Source organism: Theropithecus gelada, chromosome 11 (genome assembly GCF_003255815.1).
Source record: "Theropithecus gelada isolate Dixy chromosome 11, Tgel_1.0, whole genome shotgun sequence".
Taxonomy (NCBI): domain Eukaryota; kingdom Metazoa; phylum Chordata; class Mammalia; order Primates; family Cercopithecidae; genus Theropithecus; species Theropithecus gelada.
The window spans coordinates 123,422,089-123,446,662 of NC_037679.1; the positions used below are offsets into that span (position 1 = coordinate 123,422,089).

The following is a 24,574-nucleotide window of genomic DNA, read 5'->3' on the forward strand; positions in this document are numbered from 1 at the left end:
TGACTGAAGACAATGCTGTAGGGTATATACCTAGAGACGAACTTGTTGACTGAGAAGACACTGTTATCTTCAACTTTACTGATATTGTCTGAGTTTTCCAAAGCTGGAGTACCTAATTATACTTTCTCACCAGAAGTGAGGAGAGTTCCTCCTACTCCACATTCTCATTAGCTGTTGATATTGTCACCCTATGCATTTTTTTGCCAAGTTAAAAAATTAAAATGGCATTGTTGACTCCTTCAGTATTGTTTTATTGGTCTGTTTATTTTTCTCTGCAGCAATACCACCCTTTTTTTTTTTTTTTTCTTGAGATGGAGTCTTGCTCTGTCTGTCACCCAGGCTGGAGTGCAGTGGCGTGATCTCCGCTCACTGCAAGCTCTGCCTCCCGAGTTCACACCATTCTCCCACCTCAGCCTCCTGAGTAGCTGGGACTATAGGCACCCACCACCACACCCGGCTAATTTTTTGTATTTTTAGTAGAGACGGGGTTTCACCGTGTTAGCCAGGATGGTCTTGATCTCCTGACCTCGTGATCTGCCTGCCTCGGCCTCCCAAAGTGCTGGGATTACAGATGTGAGCCACTGTGCCCGGCCCCACCCTTTCTTAATCACTGTAGTTTTACTTTGTTTTATTATAATCCTTCTATTTTCTTCTGCCTGTTTCAGAGTTTCGTAGTAACTCTGGACCCAGGAGTTATTTTTGTTGCCATTATTTAATAATTTGGTTAAAATTTACTCTTATACATACCAGTGGGAAATAGAAAACCACAAGTGCTAAATTGTGAATAATAAAGTTGAGACAAAGATGCAATCAGGAGATGGGCCAACGTTGTTAATCTTCAGTGAGAATAAGATGCTTACTAGACTTAAGTTGTTGACTATTTGTTAAATTGACAAGGAAAGTGTGAAATGTTGGCACTATATCATTGAAACACATATCAGAAAGAAAAGGTGAAGGGTTAGAGGAGATGAAGTGATGTAATTTATGACTTAAGAATGAACAAAAAAATTTTCCAATGTTCCATGTGACAGGAGAAACTCAGACTATGTGGAGTTGTTGATAGGGAAATAGCTTGTTACATAAGAGATGATGTATAAAACATAAATACTAAACTAAAACCAAGTCAACTATTATTTAAACCTTAAAACTCAGCTCAAATATTATATTCACCTATTCCTGCAGAAAATAGTAGTTGTTCCTTCCTAGCTGCTGCTTCTATAGCATGTTGAATAGTAGTTATCTTCGTATTTTTTTTTTCTCTACTATAATGAGATTCTACAGATGAAAGCTTTCTCTTTCTAGGTGTCTCTATCTGGCACACAACAGGTGCTCAAGAAGGATTTTTAAAAATACATGAATAAAAATCAGGTTATGAGTTCTCTAAGAACTTTAAATTTGGCTATGTAACCCTTACATCATAGATCAATTTACACAGTTAATGGCAACCTAGTACATATAGAGCTTCACATTAAAATACAAAAAGGAGCCGGGTGTGGTGGCTCACTTTGGGAGGCTGAGGTGGATGGATCACGAGGTCAGGAGTTCGAGACCAGCCTGGCCAACATGAAGAAACCCCGTCTCTACTAAAAATACAAAATTAGCTGGGCATAGTGGCGGGCACCTGTAATCCCAGCTACTTGGGAGGCTGAGGCAGGAGAATCATTTGAATCCAGGAGGCGGAGGTTGCAGTGAGCCGAGATGGCGCTATTGCATTCCAGACTGGGCAACAGGGCAAGACTCTGTCTCAAAAAAAAAAAAAAAAAAAAAAGAAAGAAAGAAAAGAAAAGGAAAAAAAAAATACAAGAGGGAGAGTGGTTCTTGGAAAGCAGGTCAAAGAAAGAAATAAAGTTTATGCCCCCTCATCAATTAAATTGGCTTTCAACTAGAGGAAAAGTAAAACAACTCTAAAAAAAGTAAAACATGGAAGAACTCTAAAATTATAGCCAAAAAGAAGCCAAAAACAGAACACCAAATAGCTTGTGACCCTCTTAGGGAAATCAGGCGGCTACTCTAGGTCAAACAGGGAGTGCTAACCTTGCACCCTTTGCTGAAGCACCTTGAGAGCATCATCCTCTCAGGGCTCAGAAAACAATGCCCCAAAATGAAGGCCTTAGAAGCAAACATTTCCTGACCTTCTCCTGCTCTCCAATTTTTCAGTCCCATTCTCCCCCATAATAGCCATAGAAATTAGGATCCCTCTTCCCCAGGGTGGGTCATAGAAATCAAAACCCCTTTTCCCCAAAGTCAGCCATAAAACCTAAAAATAGTACTCTAACTCCCCGCTGCTCCAGCCTTTCTGTGTACAAACTTGCCGTAAAGAAATTATCTGACTTACCTTGTTTGACTATAGGTCATAAGACCCCCATTTCAGAGAGAGAACTGCCTCATACCAGTAGGAAAAAATGCATGGCTAGATAGCCAAGAGAATAGAGACAGACAAACCTTACTGGGTTTCTCCACTCAGTCTGCCAGCATTAAATCATACATTTTTTGTCAAATCATATTTCTACATGGTTGTCTGTACTAAACATAAAAAAGGACAATTTCCCCTGTATCTTTGGGTCTTCATTCTAAAGTCTCATGTGTATAGATGTTAAACAAATTTGTATGTCATTTCTGCAATTAATTTGCCTTTAAGGGTCCATTTTTCAGTAAACCTTCAGACTTGGCCCCTACTACACCCGGATCACCACCCAGGGAGGTCACAATAGAGATTGTGTCAGCACCAAAATTAATGGCCAGCAGATCAAAGTGTGAGGGGGAAAAAAAATTAAAAAATAAAAAAATAAAAGCTTTAGGCAGGTCTGACATTTCATACAATACAACTTTAATCCCCTTTAATATCATCTAATAAAAAGAAGAGAAAGATTCACAAAAGACAAAGTGAAAATGGTACAAAACAGATTAACATGAGAATTAGAGAATCCCTACTGCAAATCTCATCTTTCATTTTTCCTCAGTTTTCCTATCCGAAAGTATAACTTAATGAAAGCAGAACCTTTAGACCAATATTCATGTAGAGGGTTTTCAGTAAATACTAGGACATTTATAATACTTTCTCACCATAGCATTTGCAAAGGAAAGGAAAGGTTGACAGAGAAAGAGAGGAGTTGGGCAGGGGGTTGAGAGAAAGAGGGAACAGAGAAAGACAGAAAAGGTTGGTAAGAAAAGGAAAGGGAAGGGGAAGGGAGGTTGTTTGAAAGAGAAAGATGGAGGGCGTTGAGAAAGAAAGAAGGGTTGAGAGAGGGAAGCAGGATGAGAATTTGAAGGAGTATGAGAGATTGGGGAGAGGAAGAAAAGAAAGAAGAGGGAGGTTGTTGATTGGAAAAAAAAAGTAGAGAGATTGAGAAAGAAAAAGTGATTAACAGAGGTGAAAAGGGAGAGAGGTATTGAGAAATTGAAAGAGTATAAGAAGTCCAGAGAGATGGGGTCAGGGAGGGGGAATGTAAACGGGAATAGGAGGTGGGGAAGAGGGAGAAAAGCGGTTGAAGGAACGGAAGAGAGGTTAAAAGAGAAAGAGAGTGAGAGAAGAGGGAAGTTTTATTTTCTAATACCATTACAGAAATATCTTGTGCTCATACTTGACTTCCAACTTTAAAATGAAGATTCATTAGAAAAAGATTATTCACCAATTTCAATGCAGCCTCAGTTACCTCCAGCCTTAAATACAGACAGAAATATTTGGGAAACATACCATTTTGTTTCAGAGTTAAGGATTCCTAATTTAAGCATATAAGCTTTTTGACTTTAATTTTGAAGAGCAAAATTTTCATAATGTGGATATACTGAACCTAACATCTTGATGTATTATTATAACTACAATTATTGGGCTGAATCATATAAAGTAGCTAATTTTCAATTTTTTTAACCTACAGAAATGGCAGCTTAATAATTCAAACTATTATAATTTAATCACAATATTGAGTTCTATAGGACAGAAGTCCTGAATATTACGCTTTGCGAAGTTGCTTGAGTATATATATATATGTAAGCTTTCTATTTCCTTATGAATTGTTGTCTCATTTGATTATAAATGTGCTTACCTAGAGCGGAACCATATGCCCTTTTGGAATGCTGCATTCTTAGAAACCAAATGACACATTTTGGTGGAATGTGTAAAATAAGAAAAAAAAAGTGCCTCAGGCTCCTACTCATTTTATATTCCAGATTTCTGTGATGAACTTTGGCATCTAGATTTCTGGCTCAGGGACCTTCCTTAGTTCCTCCCTGATTCTTGGGTACAGCTTAGAGAGGTAAGGGGACTGAGACAATCTGAGTTTCAGATCAATTCAATATGTTATAAACAAATGAAATATCCTCCAATTTTATCTAAAAATTTTAAGGTCAATTGATGTGCCTGATAAATAATCTCTTAAATGTCCACCACTCATCACAATTGTGAAACTGGCAGGTACCTTTCCTATCTATTTGTGCTCAGGGCAGTTTCTGGCCTGTATCTCTGTGAGTGAAGTTAAGAATTACATGAATTGAATAATATTGCCCTTCTTATCTTACAGTGTTTTCCAAAGGAGAAAAAAAAAGTACAATTATATATAATGGTATTCAAAATATACAGCGTACACATGATATGCAAGATATGAATTGAACGATTCAAATTTGTAAGTTCCCAGGAGGCATGAAACAACATTAACTTTCTGTGACCAATGTTTAATATTGAACGTACAAACACACTAACACCAACCTCTGCAATGATAATGATGGGTGGAAGTGACACTGAATATTTCAGCACTGACAAGACACTCGTTTTTCTGGTGTACTGTTATGCATTTCTTTTCCCATTTGTAATCACAATTGTAGCACACTGCTCTTTCAGTGACCTCACTTCTCCTCCAGTGACAGATGTGATCCAATCCCGGCAGGCAGAAATTCTTGTGAAGATGGTGCAGTGGGATGGCAGTGACTGCTGCCTCAGCTCACAATGTCAACAAGCTTGGACTTCCCATGCCGGGCACATTGCGGTGTTCTTCCACAATCTCCCTGCAACCAGCAAAAAGAGAAGTTCTCCCAAATGCCTGATTCCTGGCTGACACTAACCCCAACTGTAGAGGATGGTCACGCAGGGCACAGGTTGTTCTCTTTATCTCACTGATTTCTGCTCACAACCTAATAGAAAACTATGGCCACTCAGGTAGTTGGCTGATGTGACAGATCTCTGAACTGGATTGAAATCTATGCCTTCAAGGAGAGACTGAAAGATAAGTTAATGTAAATTCACTTAATGCTGACTGTAGACTCTGCCATGAAGAAAGTTTCAAGCATCTATATAAATGGCCAGATGATGGTTTTCAATTACATGAAAACTTCTTTACGTTTTCACTGTTACCAGCAGTAGGTTCATTAAGCCACCTAATTCAGCTATGCAGCTGAATCATAAGAAATGATCGTCTGGGAGCAGTGGCTCACGCCTGTAATCCTAGCACTTTGGGAGGCTGAGGCAGGCAAATCACGAAGTCAGAAGTTCGAGATCAGTCTGGCCAACATAGTGAAACCCCGTTTCTACTAAAAATGCAAAAAATTAGCTGGACGTGGTTGTGTGTGCCTGTAATTCCAGCTACTCAGGAGGCTGAGTTAGGAGAATCACATGAACCTGGGAGGTGGAGGTTGCAGTGAGCCGAGATCACACCATTGCACTCCAGTCCGGGAGACAGTGCAAGACTCCGTCTCAAAAAAAAAAAAAAAAAAAAAGAAAGAAACAAATGAGCATGTTGTTTGTAGGTCAAAAACCATTGAATACCAGCAATTACACATAATTCATCCAAGTAATGAATAATTCTTTTTGAGAACTGAGTTCACTTCAACTATCAAATTAGTAATCACGGTTCATTTGTTTTTAAGGTAACTTAGCCATATATTTATTCTTCTTGCCTTTCTTTTTAAAACTACCATGCATCTATACCTCTTTATGAATCAGCAAATGCCAGTTTGTGAGACATACTAAAAAGAAAACTCCCAGACTCATCAATGCAATCTTTGAATTAACATGCAGGAAGATGATCCTGAAGCTCTTCTGAACATATTGGTGTTTTTAAATATCCATACCCTGGTAGCTTCGCCAAGAGGTACTAATGATCAGAGATACCTTAGCCTGCTGTACCATGTTAGAAAATTCATCCTCTAGCACAGAAAGAATAAAAATACATATAAACCTAGGCAAATGCTTTTAAAGGCTAAAACAGGGATTGCCCTCTATGTAGACACACTCTGAGGGGTACATCCCACCAGTTTTCTCTCTGAGCACTATCATGACATTGTTAGGTGATTTGTAAAGACCTAATATTATTCTACTTTAGCTTATACAACAGAAACACCAAAAACTATTTTGTACAGTTCTAGGATAAGAGAAAAATAATATCACTTCATGGAAGGAAAAAGAAGTTGTTTAGACCCAAATCAGTTGTTGATGAAGCGATCAATACAATTCATTTTAAAAGGTCAAGCCTATACTTGATTCCCTTGGTTTCACTGTGCTCTCATTCTTTTGACTTAACTTTGCCGAATAAACATCATGTTTAGAGACTGACAATGGAAACTACATTCTGATTTATTCTAGTCTATTGGATATTTGTAACTTGTTAACTCAGTTGTACAATACAGTAGAAGTGAAACCAAACTCATGGATTGACCTTCACATAGGCTAGTTATTTTCACATAATCTTTTCCACCCATGTACTATTCATACCAATCCGTCATTTCAGAAAAATGCCTCACATAGTTAGAAATTGGCTGATACCTTCAAGTATGAGTTTTCACTGTTATAAAACAATTGTGTATGTGTGTCTGAGTTTGTGTATGTTTACAGTACAATTGGAGAGTAATTACACAGAAATGAGACTTATAAATATCAGGTAATAAAATCACTAGATATTCTTCAATACATGTTTTTATAAGTATCAATAAACTGGTATTCATGAATATAATGACCCTAAAACCCAGGAAGCCACCTTTAGATCCATTATTTTAAAAGACTTTTCCCACCATTATTCATATTAAAAATAGAGAAAAACTGAAAATGAATAAACAGAATACACTTAGATGTCACATATATTTGTTTGAATTCTAACATTGGAGGAGGTGGTACATATACTCACTATGACATTCAGTTGTTCCCCATCCAGCAGTCATACATATAAAGTAAATTTATTTTATCATCTTCCTCTGGCACCAGATTAGTAATGAAACCTCTCCTAATTAAAAAGGATGTTGAAGAGAAAGTTAAATATCATTTAGTCTGTAGGATTTATGTTAATATTGTCTATGTTGTTTGCTCTTCAGTGAGGGCTCTAGAAATAGCTACTTTGATCTAACAGTAACCCCCACTCTTTTTGAGACAAAGTCTCACTCTGTCATCCAGGCTAGAGTGCAGTAGTGCTGCAATAGCTCACTGTAGCTTTTAACTCCTGGGCTTAAATGATCCTGCCTCCTCCTAAGCCTCCTAACTAGCTAGTATACTACTACTGGCATGCACCATCACACCCAGCTAATTCTTTTTTTTTTTTTTCTTTTTTTTGGAGATGAGATCTTGCTATTTTGCCTGAGATGGTCTCAAACTCCTGACCTCAAATGATCCTTTTGCCTCAGCCTCCCAAAGTGTTGAGATTATAGGTGTGAGCCATGCACCTGGCCAACATTACTCTTTTAAATGCTGTGATTAATTAAGTCTTCCAGAAAATGCTATCTATTACTCAAAAGGGATCAGCCCAATTTATATGTTACCAGTTTGCTCCAAGTATTACCATATCCTCCCAGGACAATAGGAACGTATGCCCTACACTCAGATGTGAGGTTCTTAGTTTCTCATCCATAATCAAAAAACACATCTGCCATTTTTCCACGTGCCTCTAAGACATCACCTTGTTGAATCTGAAGTGACAGTGGAGAAAATATAACTCTCTTCCTTCTTCGACTACATCATGTGAGGAATGGGTAAGAATCACATTTGTAGTACTTTAAACTTTTCAAGTATTTGTTTATCTAATACATATATTTATATTTATTCTTTCTTCCCAGATGTATAATAAAATATATACATTATATATTTAAAAATTCACATTTTTATCTTATCACCAAAATGTGTTTATATATAAACAATGTGGGTTTATGTATGTGTCTGTGTGTATTACACAAACAGACACACACACACATTTGTTTTCCCATGCTGTTTTATTATATTTTGATTCAGACTTTCACATACTTTAATGCTTCAGCCTATCTGCCATCCTGGATCATTTATTTCAATGATTTGTTCTTTATTTTTACTGTTCTTAATAAAATTGTATAAACTCTTTGAAGTATAAATTATTTTCCTACTCACCTCCCTATGCACATCCAAATTTTATGTTATGCTGCCTTTGCAGATAATCATTTCACTTTCTGCCAAATTTTCTTGAGCTAAACCATTTTCCTTCTGCCAACATAAGTTTTTTAACCAGCAGCTGGCTTTTCTTTTCTCTTTTCTTTTCCTTTTTTTTTTTTTTTTTTTTTTTGACGGAGCCTTGCTCTGTCACCCAGGCTGGAGTACAGTGGCATGATCTTGGCTCACTGCAACCTCCACCTCCACCTCCTGGGTTCAAGCGATTCTCCTGCCTCAGTCTCCCGAGTAGCTGGGATTACAGGTGCCCACCATTATGCCCGGCTAATTTTTGTAATTTTAGTAGAGACAGTGTTTCACCATGTTGGCCAGGCTGATCTTGAACTCCTGACCTCAGGTGATCCATCCTCCTCAGCCCCCCAAAGTGCTGGGATCACAAGTGTAAGAGTGTCTGGCCTACCAACTGCTTTTCTTATTCTGATTTTTTTTCATTTATTAGATTATGATCACATCAAGTCATATCAGTCAGTTAATGAATGTATCATGATTGATTAAATCCCACTGATGAACATTTAGACCATTTTCTCTTTTTTGCTTAAAAGCTGCATCAAGCATTCCAGATAATAAATCTGTGCAGTTATGCCATTATTCCTGGAAAGTAGAATTGCTGAGCCATGAAACTTGTACTTTAAAAAATAGCAACTATTGCCACATTGCCTGATTTTTGAAAAGATAAAAAAGGATGTATCAACTTACAGTCCACCCAGTTATGTTTATAATTTAGAACTATGTCAAGAATCTTTAAAATATTCCTACCCTGAATCCAGCAATTCTACTTCTGGGAAGTTTATTTTAAGGCAATCCTAGTCCTGGAAAAATATATATATACAAGGATAGTCAATCCAGCATTATTTAAATTTTTTTTATAAAGGAAACAATCCATTTTTATATGAATTGTGGAAAGGCTACCATGTATCCATTAAAATTATATTTTAAAAGTCTTTAAGATGAAGCAATGCTATCATAAATGAAAATGTACAATAATATAAAACTTACAATAGGTATATTACTACAACTACTTAATTACAAATGAATAGTATGGGAAATACAAGAAGGAAGTATGCCCGAATATTCACATAAAGGTAATGATGCTGGAAATTGCAGGTGGGAAATGTCTTGTCTTTAATAGGAACAAAGTCATCTCTCACTCTTCCCAATGAAAAGAAATGAATAGGTACAGATACAGATAAGTTACTAAATTCTCAGAGGGAAGAGAAACAAAATCTTATGTTACTTTTGGTATCAGGTGGTGTTAAGTAGGAAGCAAAGTCCTAGGAGAACAGGAAAAAGGATCAAGATAAGAAAGTAAGGAAAGAAGGGCTGAAAAGAAGCGGGAACGTTTGTAATGATGATTGTGGATATTAGAAGACAGAACCATGCAGGCATACCCCCAAGGATTGCTGAATGGTACTGAAACTGGAAACCACAAGATTTTAAGGGCACTAAATGTCACCACTGGTCTTTGTCTAAAAAAGTGCTTCTCAACTTTGGCTGCACATTAAAATTTCCAGGAGAAATTTATAAAATACCAATGCTAGGTTCGGGAAGGACTAGGATATAAGGTCAACACAAAGACGTCAATCACATTTCATGTAGAACCCAAACAGAATACCATTTAAAATCACAATGAAGACAATGTAATACTTAGGTATACACTTAGCAAAACATGTACAAGATCTGTATGTTGAGAATTGCAAAATTCTGGTGACAGAAATCAAAGAAGATCTAAATAAGTGGAGAGACATTGTTCATGGATTGGAAGACTCACATAGCAAATATGTGAATTCTCCCCAAACTGAGCTACAGCTATAATGCAATTTCTACCAAAATCACAGCAAGGGTTGTTGTAGACATAGCAAGCTTATTTTAAAATTTATATGAGAAAGCACAGACCTTAGCATGTCTAAAACAATCTTCACCAAGAATAAATTGGAAGAAATCACTTTCCCATATAAAGTCTACTATGTCGCTACAATAATATGTAGTAGTATGTGAAAGGATAGACACATAGCTCAACAGAAAAAGATCCCAGAAATAAACCCACACAAATATGCCCACTTTATTTATGGCAGGCACAAAAGCAATTCAACAGATGGTGTTAGAGCTACTGGCTATCCCTTAGACCACACACACACACACACACACACACACACACACACACAAAACAAAAAGAAAAAGAAAAAAGAAAAGGGAAGAGAGAGAGAGAAACCTCAACCTAAACCTTACACATTATACAAAAATTAACGGAAAAAGGATGATGAATTTAAATGTACAGTGTAAGGCTAAGGCTATAGAACTTTTAGGAAGAGCAAAGGAAAAAATCTAGGGATAGACAAAGAATGCTTAGACTTGACACCAAAAGGAGAAGTTTTTTTTTTTCTTTTTTAACAGAGCAATTGGACTTCATCTAAATTAAAATTTTTGCCTTGCGAAAGACTCTGTTAAGAGGATAAAGAGACAAGCTAAGACTGGGAGGAATATTTGCAAACCACATATTTGACAAAGGATTAGTGGCTAGAATATATAAAGAATCCTCAAACTCCACACAGTAAGAAAACAATTCAATTAGAAAATAGGCTAAAGATGTGAAGGGGCTTGTCATTGAAGAGGTTAAAAAATGGTAAGTAAGTAAATGAAACATTGTTCGATACCATTAGCCATTAGGCAAATACAATAAGATATCATTACCACTACACACCTATCAGAATGGCTAACATTTTTTTTTTTTTAAAAGAATGACAATGGCAAATGCCAGTGAGGATGCAGAAAAACCAGGTCACTCACACATTGCAGGTGGGAATATAAAATGGTAAAACTACCATGGAAAAACAGCTTAGTTTATTAAAAAACTAAAGATGCAATTTCCATATAACCCAGAAATTACATTCTTGGGCATTTATCCCACCGAAATGAAAACACATGTCCGCACAAAAACTTGTACACAAATTTCCACAGGAGCTCTATTTGTAATAGCCCAGAGCTGGAAACAACCTAGATATGCTTTGACAGAAGAACCATTAAACAAACTGTGGTACATTCATACCATGGAATACTATTCATGTATTAAAAGGAATGAACTATTAAAAGGAAAGAACTATTGAACAAGCACAATACAACTTGGATAAATCTCCAGGGGACTGTGCTGAGTGGAAAAAGTCAATCCTCAAAGGTTACATACTATGCAGCTCCATTTATATATTACTCTTGAAATGACAAAATTCTAGAAATTGAGAATAGATTAGTTGTTGCCAGGGGTCTGGGAAAGGGTGAAGTGGGAGTTGCTATAAAAGGGCAACATTTTGGGAGGCTGAGGCGGGGGGATCACCTGAGGTCAGAAGTTCAAGACCAACCTGACCAGTATGGTGAAACCCCGTCTCCACTAAAAACTTAGCCAGGCATGGTGGCGTGCGCCTGTAGTCTCAGCTACTCGGGAGGCTGAGACAGGAGAACTGCTTGAACCCTGGAGGCAGACGTTGCAGTGAGCCAAGATTGTGCCATTGTACTCCAGCCTGGGTAACGGAAAGACTCCGTTTCAAAAAAAATAGGCAACACTAGGAATCCTTGGGGTGATAGAAATGTTGTATATCTTGATTGTATCAATATCCTATAAGATGTTACCAGTGGTGAAACTAGGTAAAGAGTATATTGGGTATCTGTATTATTTCTTAAACTGCATGTGAATCTAAAATTATTTCAATGTAAGTTTAATTAACATCAAATGCATAAAGCAAGATAAGGAGGGGATAAATGCTGATGCCAACTCTCCATCCCTGAGATTGTGACTTAACTGGTCCAAAATGCGATCTGGCCTACAAGTGTGTGTGTATGTGTGTGTGTGTGTGTGTGTGTGTGTTTTAAGCAAGCCAGAGATTATACTGTACAGCCAAGATTAAGAAGCACTGTTCTAAATGTTCTTGCTGATTTGGTTATAAAAGTACAGAAAGCAAATGATGGGCTGAGCCATGATTAATAGTTTGCAGGATGGAAGCATTGAAAAGACAGCAAAAGGGAGGCAAGGCTACTGGCAGAAGAACAGTTGAAGAATGTGGAAACTGGTTACAAACCCCTGTGAGGCCATGGAAAGGCATGGGCTTGAGAGTGGAGAAGTCTTAGTTACAGTTCCCGCAGTACGCTTTCTCACTGAATGTTCACCTGTGCTAAGTAGGTGGGCAGGGTACTGTACTGTTATTCCTTTCAAGTAATAATAAAGCTGAGGCACGGGAAAGTTAAATAACGTGCCCAAGATCTCATGACTACTACATGACAGAGCCAGACTAACAATTCCTCACCCAGTTTTCACATTAGCTTTAGTTTAAGTAACCATTAAGCAAGAACAGGATTTTACTAGGTCATGAAAGTATAGAAAATTGAACATCTGATGCTTCAAATTCCTAAGTATTTGGAGTAACTTCATAGGAAAAGAATCAAAATTAAAAATTAATTTCTTTGAAACCTTCCGTAGACCTCCATCAATTAAAAACCCATGAAAGTATGTTTGTACAGATACTTCAACTTTTACAGAAAGTGGCATAAATATAAGGAAATTTTGAAATAATTATTTAATTCAGAAGTATGTGTAGCATTTCTCAGCAAGATGATAGATATTAAGTTGTATGGCAAAGGTTCAAAATACAGAAGAGCTACCCATACTGACCTAATTCAATAGGTTTTTCCAGATGCAACAAGATAGATCAGCATAAGGACAAAATTGTGAGAAGCCAAGGTGAGTGTAGACAGGTTTCGCTGGTATCAAATCACTGCTTCCCATGTTCCAGAGGTCACTTCTTTCTGTTACCAGGTCATCTATGACAGTATTTGTCGTAAGGGAGTGAGGAAATAGACACTTGTTTTAATGAGGTCATAGTCGTTTTTCATAATTACTAAAAATATATTCTTTTACATTTCTTTTTGTTCTTTTTAAAATTAGAGCTATGGTACTGCACTATCACCAAGGCTGGAGTATACAGGTACGATCATAGCCCACTGCAACGTTGAACTCTGGACTCAAGTGATTCTGTCTTCAGCCTCCCGATTTGCTGAGACTACAAGCCCACACCACTATGCCCAGCTAATTTTTTTAGTTTTTTGTGGAGATGGGGGTCTTGCTATGTTGCCCAGATTGATCTCAAACTCACAGCCCCGAGTGATCCTCCTGTCTTCACCTCCCAAAGTGCTGGGATTACAGGTGTGAGCCACCATGCCAAGCCTACATTTCTAATCTATATTAAAATTTTTTATTATCTTGAATTCTTGGAAAATAGGGATTTCTCTTAATAACTTTAATCCCTGAGAAAAATTTTAATGTATATATTTTCTTTCCTTCATAATACTAAGCAAAATATGATTTTTAAGATTTATGGTGCCTCAAGATAATGATTCTGTGCATTGTTACAATTATAATACTAGATGTTAAATACTTATATAATGGTCTCTGAAAGATATTCTGAAAGTTATATTTACTCCCTGTACAATGGTTTTCAAAGAAGTGTCTAGGGACTATGCATTAAGTCTGGCATTGCCTTAAAATTTAGAATCTGATGTAACTCATCAAATCAAAACTCAAAATTATGATTCTAAAATTTGATTACAAACTTCCCAAATAATTTTGAACACATAAAAGTCTGAAAATTTCCTTATAAGGATGACTTCTTGTGATTTATTTATTCAAAAGTAAAGTTGGGGGATGGTAAAGAAAATGAGGCTTTGATTCACTGAAGGGTCCTGCTCACCAAGTTATTTGAGCAGACAGAAAGATCTGCTACTTCGAAGACACTGAAAACATTATATCTAATCATTTAGCTATGGGACATTATGCGATGTTTTCAACTATCTCAATATTTCTGGGAGACCAATATTAGAAATACCAGAATTTTAATACTGAGCAACTTTTAAACTAAGGAAGGAATTTTCAGATAATGTCTCAATATCACATTGAGACAAGACTCAGATGAAATCAAAGAAAAAAATTTCTTTCCAAGGGCATTCTTTAAAATTTTTCAAAACTTTCTTTATTTATTTTGCGAGCAGGTATGACGATCAATCAGTAGAGGAGTGCAAGGAGGAAGGAGACCCACCCTTCAGCAACTCCAGGGCTCTAGGTGCTATGTTCAGAAGCTGATGCACACATGTTAAGGCATCATTATCTCCATTTTATAGATGAGGAAAGAGAAGGGAGCATTGTTAGTCACTTATTTTAAAAAAGACCTGGAAGGAGAAAGCAGCTTTTAAAATGAAAAACTATTCGTGGTATGTGTATTGTTGAAGGACAGAAAGTATCATTCACCTAATACATTCATTCATTTCCAAGATGAAGACTATATCAGCGGGAGCATAAACTTTAATGTTTCTTGTGACATGGGGAGAGCAGATGGGTACCTGCATTGTGAACCCTTGAACCAACAGTCTCAGAGACCCTGCACCACAGGCACAGGCACAGACAAAGTTAGAAGGCACTGCTGTCAGGACCCAATGTTTTGTGGCCAGGGAGCCTCCACAATAATGTTGTCTGGGTGCTGCAGAGTAACCAACCAGGCCATGACATTGCAGGTGCAGCACAGCTACCAACCAACCTAGGCTCTCCAAACATGGCTGGCGGCATGTTTGTATTTCTGTCCAAATTTTCCGTTAGAAATTGGTCAACAGCTGGAATGCCACATTTGTCTTGGGTTGGCCAACTTCCTGTATCGTTTTCTATTGTTGTCCCTTAGAAAAGTAACCCTTAGAAAAGTAATAACAAAACATTACGTAAAAGTAATTGTAAAAGTCTATTAAAATTTCAGAATGGAAGCATTTCTTTCATAGGTTTAAGACTAGGATTCTGATCAAGAGATGAGACTTATCTTTTCTTGCACTGCTTTTAAAATGAGAAGATCAATAAAGTTAACTAAAGTATTAATATTTGCGTCTTTAGAATACTCAAAGCATAAACTGATTTTTAAAATAAAAATATTGCATCTAATCATGAAATAATTGGTCATTGTTCCTTCTGTGGTATTTGTGTTATTCCAGTGTAACAGATATCTAGACTTATCAAAACACTTTACACGTATTCAAAATACAACGTATGTATAGAGAAGACACATAAGTAAAATTTCTAGCATTGTGTTTATTCCATTCTCAAATTTAAAAAGAAAATCTCCAGGAAATAATTTTAGTAACTGAAAACCAAGAGATGTTTTTGAGTGTGAATTTTCTTAAATATACACAAAAATTTGAGAATTAAGATATATCCTTATTTATATAATTCTTTACTGGAGATTTCTATTTCATACCGGATATGTATTTAAAACAAAAAGTTTCTAGCACAGTGGATTTGTGTTGTTTATTCAATATTATGTTAAAACTCATTTCTGCTTCCTTTTCAGATATGTATAAAACATCAATTCTCTTTTCCTTTTAAATATATGTGCCAAAAATCATGCAAACTCCTCAAAAGACTATCCAAGATCTTAGGGAAAAAAGTTATTTACTCAAAACTGTTTTCACTGCATTAAGGTTTAAGGGTGGACTGTTAATCCACATTATATGCAGTCAGTCTTAGCCCTTTGGGCTGTTTGTACACATGTGTAACAGCAATATTTTATTAGTATCCAACCTGCAAAAAAGGAAGACTTAAACAAATGAGACAATATAAATATTTTTACTGTGAGAATGAAGGGTCAATTTAGAGATGAAATATGGAAGGATAAAAGCAATGGAGACAGAAAGGTCAATTACATGAGCATCCCTTAAACTATTCAAAGTCTCACCTACAGAATGATGAGGCTCAAATCAAGGACTAGTCTATGGCTCAAATCAAGGACTCTTCAAAGAGCCCATTCATTCCCCTGTCTTAAAAAAGACAAAATGATGTCAAGAAGGACATTTTACTGAAAGTTGGTCTTTAGAATTCCAACCAAATTACACTCTAATCAAGAGGACCTCATATTAACAAATTAATTAGGTTTTTAAATCTTAAGCACAACTGATGAAATTATGGCTTAAAAGTAGATTGGATATATAGAACATCATTAAGCTTGTTTCTATTTTATTCAGAGAAGTTAGTATATGTTCAGCTAATATATTCTTTTTTGGGAACTTTATGAGGTGAGGGGTAGCTACTTGGTAAAAGAGATATGGTAATAGAGACATGGAAATAAAATGAACTCTGTTTTGGCTTGAATGTTCCCACTGGATCATTTAAATAGCAACTGACTGACTTTTGTGTTTATCATTATTTCTTAAAAATAATAAATATACATACACAAATTAACTTTATTACCTCAGATGATTCATTTGGAACTACCAGTATTATGCCTTAAGGAATGGTTTGAAATGAAGATACCTTTTTTTTTCTTTCTTTTTTTTTTTCAGTAGGGAGACTACTAGTAACCATTAAGCCACAATGGACTCCCAGGTTCTACTTCAAAGCTTATGCAGTACCTGCTTTAATAAACATTTTAATGCAATTACTTACCACTGAGAGGATATTGGGTCTCAATGTGGCTCTTCTGTGATTGCTCCTGAATCATCTCTTCTAAAATAAGCTTAAAACCTCTGTCTCCCACAGACTCATCAGTCTTAAAATGCACAGTCAGGTAAGCAACACTGGATATCAAGATAACCTCTTTCTTGGCACCACATAAATGAGCTGCAATGAGAGACATATTCGATAATTAAAGTACTTTTTCTGTGCAATGACATAACTGAAAGAGAACAAAGAGGTAACATTAAATTCTAAACTGTTAATATTAAAAAAAGAATGATTATCAGGAATACAAGATCAAGATTTGTAGGATGGAATTCATGATTTGAGTGCCATGATAGAAGAATATAGCTTTTAAAAGATCAAAGGGAAAGGCCTGACAGAAAAAGTGGTATACAGTTGTATGGCAATCTGTTATCCTAAGGATGGGAGAAAAAACGGGCATTTGCATGAAGATAAATGGACAGAGACACAAAAGTAATGGGACAAGCTGCTCCAAAACACAATAATGATTCTTTTAAAATTCAGAAACACAGAAGTTGGCACAAAGGTGGTCCTGGTAGTAACAGGCCATTTGCTGTACATTTAAGTTCTGCTAAAATAAAACAATGAAACACTATTGATTTGTCTTCATGATAACAGTATCTCAGAAATCTGAAAAAGAAAGGAGGAGAGTAGCTTATCTCTACATCATTCTTATCCTCAAAGCAGCTCAATCTGGTGGGATGGAAGTGATGGGGAACTTTGGAGATGCGCTCATGTCAAGTAAAGGGGTTCTGGAAGTTTTAAAATAATGGAAATGGGAAAATGTTACTCTGTTTTTCAGAAGGGATATTTGGGAGCATAAGGTGGTGGGTAGGAGACAGAGAAAACAGAGATGCATATGGGTTTCCAAAGTCCTGTCAGTGAAGGGACATAGCTTAGTGCTTACAGGCACGAATTCTAAAACCAAACTGCTGGTTTGAACCAGCTCTATCTCTTATTAACTATATGGCAAGCTACTCAACCTCTCTCTGTGCCTCGATAATCTCATCTGCAAAATAGAGATTAAAAACTCCTTAATAACCTGCCATATTAACTATATGGCCAGTTATTCAATCTCTCTGTGCCTCAGTATTCTCATCTGCAAAATGTAGATAAAAACATTATTTGCATAGGATTAAATCAATTGTTATTTACAAAGTATTATATATATTTGTTAAACAAAAATAAACCTCAGCAAAAATTTTATAGCGAATTATTAGACAGATGGTTTTTGAACACTTGGAGGAGGAATCAGCGGTCATGAGAAGGCAACATGAGATCCTTAACACGCCACACTAAATTAACCTAATTTCATTTTTTAAAAGAGCTAATTAGATAGTGGCTAGGGGGAATGGGTTGAACTTAATGCATCTTGACTTCAGTGAAGCACTTAGTAAAGTGTCTGTGATGTCCCTGTGAACAGATAGCAAATGGTATGTAGATAATTACATGGCTAGGAAGTTCCACAGGTGATTAAATAACCATACAAGAAATGTTAACCTGGAGGGAAGGTCTAAATGGTATGGAAATGATTCTGTCTTTGGTTCCACTGAGTACGGTATTTTATTGATGACTTAGACAGAAATACAGAAAACACATTTATAAAGCCTGTAGGTTGAAGACACGTGGCTGGAAAAGGGGCTAGTTTAAATATGGACTCCTAGATTATTAAGTTGAACATTTCACCTAATACAGAGTTTCCTCTAAAATAATCCAAAACATATAATTATGTGTCTTGAAGATATGACCTGGAACTTATCAGCATTTTCTCCTTTCAAACTGATTAATTTCTAGACTGTTCTTCCTCTCCTTGTGTCAAAATGCATCAATGTGATGACTACCACATGGTTAGAATAGTGGCCAAGAACACAGACTGCCTCAGTTGAGTCCCACATTTTCTACTTAGTAGCTATGTCACTGGAGGCAATTTATTTAATACTTTTGTGACTTGGTTGTCTCATATTTAAAATGAAGATAGTGTAACCAATCTACATAGATTGTTAAAAGATTAAGAGTTTTCATCTTCATGAGATCGGGTCTTAGTTCTATGTTATTAGAACTATGCCTGGATAATGGTAAATATTTAATAAGGTATTAGATAATGTTAAGCAGAACAAGTTTTGCACATGATCTGAGAGCCTCTCCATGAGAATTCCATATATATTTAAAAAGAATAATTATGATCCTTCTGTCTTCTCTCTTCTCCAGGGTAAACATGCCCGGGATGTCCACACCCTTCTACATCCGGCTCATTATGCTCTTTGGATGCACCCCAGTTTGCCAGTGTTCCTTAAATTTGTTGTTTGACCAAGGGGGATATTCAAAGTATTTAATAACCAGATCGCACACCAGCTGTAAAGAACTTGTGAGACTCAGCTAGGACTATGGTACTGTGATTCCCTTTATCTTTTAATTCTTTACTATTGCTGCTCTGAATTTGTAATCATTTGACAACTCTGAAATTAGTTCAAACATCCCACTTTCTAAATCACCACCTCCTCTCTAAGTCTATTAATATTTCTTTGCTATAATTATTTGATCTCACCATGACCTTCTAAGCTATTGATCCCATAAACTTTCTAAATCCATCAACCCTTTAAAAAGTGAGAAATTTTGCTATAAAAGGAAGCAGAGAAATGGGATAATTGCTAACTTACATTAGTTTTAGTTTATTTTAAATGATATATAATATTAGAACATGTTTCAAACTGATGAGAGTGATAGAGAAGATAGACGATGTAGGAGAAAGGGTGACCAAATTAGTGAGAAACTGAAAAGTCCCAAATTGATACCTATAACTCCAAATCCTCCCCTAGCTCAAGAGTTCTATCTCTAGCTACCTAGCGAGAACTCAATCTGGATATATCATAGCAATGTTTGTAGCATGGCCCAAACAGATATCTCTCTATAAATTTTTTTCTCCCTGTCATATTTTCCATCTCCATAAATGCTTCCTCCAACGTCTCACATCATAAACCTAAGAGTCATTCTTGATTTGCATATTCAATTCCTTATTTAATCCATCAGGAAATCCTCTCCGTTCTATCTCCAGATCTGTCTACTTCACTTGCGTTCCATTATTGTTATCCTCCTCTAAAGCAACATCACCTATTATAGTACAACAGAACTTTCTGCAATGATGGAGCTTTCTATATCTTTGCTGTCCAATATGGAAGTCACTCACTGCATGTAGCTACTGAGCACCTGAAATGTTGGTATTGTCACATTTTACTTCATTTTAACTAATTTACATTTAAATAGCAACATGAATTGGACAGTGCAGGTGTAGAAAAGAGCCTCATAACTGTAGATACCATTCACTTTGTCACTCCAGATCAGCCTTCAAATTACTCCCCTGTCAAAACTTATGATGACCTCCTATTGAACTGAAATAAAATCCAAACTCACTATCATAGCCTGAGCTGCACAATTGGAGAAAGCCTCTCTGCTCCACCACCCCACTTCATTCTAGTCTGTCCTTGCTCAATCTCCAGTCACTATGACCTCTGACAGTTCCCTAAGTTACCAAGCTCTTCCCTCATTTGGGGCCATTTTTTCCACTTTTTCTTTCAAAAATCAAATATTTTCTGTCAAGCAGTGCTTTGGACATTGAGGATACAGCAAGAACAAAAGAGACAAAGTTCTGTTGCCGGAAAATTTAATTCAGGTAGAAGAGAAATTATAAATGAATGAAAGATAAACACCACCAGGCCATGATCAATCCCTAGAAGAAAAGGTTAAGGAAGGCTATTTAGATTGTATGATAGAGGAAGTCTCAGGTAAGGTAGCATTTGAATGATTGAGGAAGTGAAACTTGAGACAGAATGTGCTTGGTTAGAGGCCTCTTCCTCCATGTGAGGACCCAATGAGAATGGGCTGTGCCTAAGAACCAGAAAGTGAGTACTCAGCAGGCACCAAATCTGCTGGCACCTGGATCCTGGAATTCCCAGCCTCCATACTGTGAGAAATAAATATCTGTTGTTTGGAAACCACTCAGTCTATGGTATTTGTTATAGCAGCTTGAATGGGGTAATAGCCTAGCTAACTGGGAAGCTGGGAGAGTAGCAACAGGGGTTTAAATTCATTAGGTCCAAAATCTTTACAGAAATTGCATGATTCATTGAAATAAAATTGTGTGAGCTCACAAACAAATGCAATTCCCTTCTCTGTTATATAGAATTACACAAGCTCATTACAGACATTCAAGTTGTCTCATTTGTAATCATTTGACACCTCTGAAATTTTGATTAATCTGAGCTTTTAAAGAGGAATGATGTCACCAGGTTGGAGAATATTGAAGAGTGAGAAAGAGAAAAGCAGTCCTTGACATTCAGAGAACCTAGTCTGATACTCACAGCTGGACCATGTTATTTTCCTGTTGGACATACACCATCTCACAGAACATCAGCAGCAGACAGGATAGTGCTAGTCTATGATAAGGTAAGACAAAAAGCGGCTGTGTTCAACCACCAAAATACCACACTCCTCCCTCTCTGGGCTAAAATGAGGAACTGCTAACTGCTTTACCAGTTACAGTTTTATCCTTACTCTAGTCAGGCCTCCTTTTGACTGAGATAGTCATCATAAAATTGCTCTACTTCCTGACAGCAACCAATTCAGAACAAAGTCCATTTCCTTAGACCCTCTCCAAAATCACCCAAAGCTCTAACTCTATAGTAGGTTTTTCTAACACCTTATTACTGAGCTACCCCATGGTTTTCCATGGTGTGTATTCTCTCTTTCTGCAATGAATGCTAAATGCAATTTGTTCAACTACAGGTACATTTCTAGGGTCTTTGGTGAAAGGGTATTGGCAGGAATTAGGGTTGAGGAGTATGGTGCTGTGGAAACCCATGTTAATCTTAAGGAAAACCAATAGCTTGAACTTACAAATCTTCCCCTCCTCCATACTCCAATTGCTTTAGAATCTAGTAAGAGCCATATTTACTGATAGAAAAGTAAGTTCCAAAGCAACTTTGGAACTTCAAAGCAAAATTCTGAACTTATTGGTGTTATAAATCTGGGACTATCATAGGAGGGGTCAAGGTCCCTGGAAAAAGAAAGCATCAAAATTCTCCTCTTGACCTCTGCAACACATGGATTTTAATCGTGTCCTAAGTGGCAGAACTGAGAGGAAACTAGAGAAGTTGATGCAATATTGGATTACAAAATCTTTCAAAAAGTTTCCCCTATGAGTCAGTCTCATAATGGAATACTGCCAAATGCTCAAGCATGACAGACACCATGTGGCCAATATATTTCTAAAGATTATTCAAGCTTGGTAAGTGAGTGTAACTCAGTGGTAGACAGGTGCCTCCCATGTACAAGGCCCTGGGTTTGACTCCCAGCACCTCCAACCATTAATTTCTTAGTCCTCAGCACCACTCATCAGTAAAGGTTATTCTGGCTAATGGGCCTTTCCCCACTTTAATTTATCTGAGGTCTAAAAAGGGACACTTCTACTATGAGTATAAAACCTGATACTGGTAACATTGAGTAAATACATTTTCAAAAAAGTTACCATCTAAAAATGCCATTTAGGAAATAAAACCCTTTAAAACATATGGCATCTGGAGAAAAACAAGAGTGCCAACTAATGGTTAAATGAGATAGGAATTTTTGGACTAAAAAGTCAAGACAAGCCAGGATTGGGAAGGAATCAAGATCCGGTGAGTGTGATCTCATGCTCATCCAACTGTGCTCAATAATGCACTGGGATTCTGATGAAGGATCTAATGAGAAATCACTGACAACAAATGCTATTGTTCCCAAGGCCAATGTAGGTCATGTTTTACATGTATATTCATTATATAAATACTTGGTGCCAGTTAGTTTAGGCCATTTAAGAAAGATCCTTACAAAGTAATCTTGATTGCTGATATGGTCGATCATAAATATTATGTAATCCCAATCACAGTTCAAAGATTCTTCTGTTATAAAGTATTTAATCATGGCCTTCATTTTATTTACTGATGTGGAATAAAAAGTCCAAGTGTAATTCAGCATGTTGAGATAACTGTTAGGATAATTGAGAGATGCAATCTCAACAGAAGTCACCGGAATCAAATCCAATACTGGACATCTTTGAGGCAAAGAGAAAAAAAAATACAATAATCAAGAAGAGAAGTTACTTGAATCTAATGGGAATGTCTACAAGTAGGTCATTGAAACCTAAACTGTATATACTTTATTAACTCCTATCATTGTTTCTTTGTATCCACAGATCCTTATGTATGTTTAAATGACTTCTGTTTGGAAAAACACTTCAAAAGCAAACAGACTGAATTCTTTGACCTTAAATCACAAACTGTAAACCCATTAAGTCACACCACATCTACATTTCAATTTATTTTTGTCACTCCTATTTCTTACATGATCTTATTTAGGCTTCACAGTCATAAGATACAGGTATTATCATCTTCAGTCTAGAGATGTGTGAATTGACACTTGATATTCAAGAGATGTGACCTAAGACCTTTAGGACTTCTCTAAACTTGCAGATGCCACAATAATATTTCACTTCCCCCATAATTGCATAACATATAACTTCAATATCTTAAAATGCGAGTAGAAAACAAGGCAAGCAGGTTATATAGATCTGGGTGCTTGGTTAGACTAACTCCCTGGGTAGATCACAAGCTCCTAAAATTTGAACAGTACATACAGTTCAAATTTCTAACATTTACAAGTTAAGGAAATTTGGATCACCCACAGTAGTTAAAACAAGGATATTAAGGTTCACAAGCTCAAGAGGAAAGAAAAATGAGCAATTAAGTGACATTTTGGGCCTATTCCAAATGCTGTAGGTATTATCTAACCTAACATTGGGGCCACCTAAATACTGATTTACTTTATCTATAATCTTATCACCTTAATCACAATGCAATAATCCAGCAAAGAAAAAAGACAAAATATCTACATTGTCTAAAAGGCATAAAATATATAGAAAGAATAACAATGAACAGACTTCAAATAGCTAGAAAGATTCTCATAAGCAAAGCAGGTGTCTTTTTTACCCATTCATCGAATAAAGAGCCACCTCCTTATTCACAACTGCCTAATCTTACTCTCCTGCTCCTGACATATGAGTCCATATATCAGTATAAAGCAACTAGAATCAGACCATTAACATCTGTATGTTATGACAGAAGTTAGAGTATACTACTTACCAGACAATGTTTAGCAGCAAGGATATTCCTATGTGTTCATAATATCAGTTAACCAAAGCCAAGTCAAACCCTATATCACAGATTCCTTACCTCCTTTATGATCTTACCTTCATCATTGTTTTTATTTTTTTATTTCAATAGGTTATTGGGGAACAGGTGGTGTTTGGCGGCATGAGTAAGTTCTTTAGTGGTGATTTGTCAGATTCTGGTGCACCCATAACCCAAGAAGTATACACTGCATCCTATTTGTAGTCCTTTATCCTTCACCCACTACCCACCCTTTCCCCTTGAGTCCCCAAAATCCATTGTGTCATTCTTATGCCTTTGCATCCTCACACCTTAGCTCCCACTTATGAGTGAGAACATACGATGTTTAGTTTTCTATTCCAGAATTACTTCACTTAGAATAATAGTCTCCAGTCTCTTCCAGGTCATTGTGAATGCCATTAACTCATTCCTTTTTATGGCTGAGTAGTACTCCATCATACACACACACACACACACACACACACACACACACACACACAT

At 36.6% G+C, this 24,574-nt stretch overlaps 1 protein-coding gene across 1 annotated transcript in view; it reads right to left on the reverse strand.

Annotated features, from left to right (window-relative positions):
• Window positions 1-6,953: 6,953 nt before the first annotated feature.
• Window positions 6,954-24,574, reverse strand: part of OVCH1 (ovochymase 1) — a 93,747-nt gene continuing 76,126 nt past the window's right edge. Inside the window, exons 26-28 of the mRNA XM_025403129.1 lie at window positions 16,845-17,018; window positions 7,110-7,205; window positions 6,954-7,024 (exon numbers count right to left, since the gene is read on the reverse strand). Of these exons, the coding sequence (XP_025258914.1) occupies window positions 7,159-7,205; window positions 16,845-17,018 (221 nt within the window). The 3' untranslated portion in view covers window positions 6,954-7,024; window positions 7,110-7,158. The remainder of the gene's footprint in view (window positions 7,025-7,109; window positions 7,206-16,844; window positions 17,019-24,574) is intronic.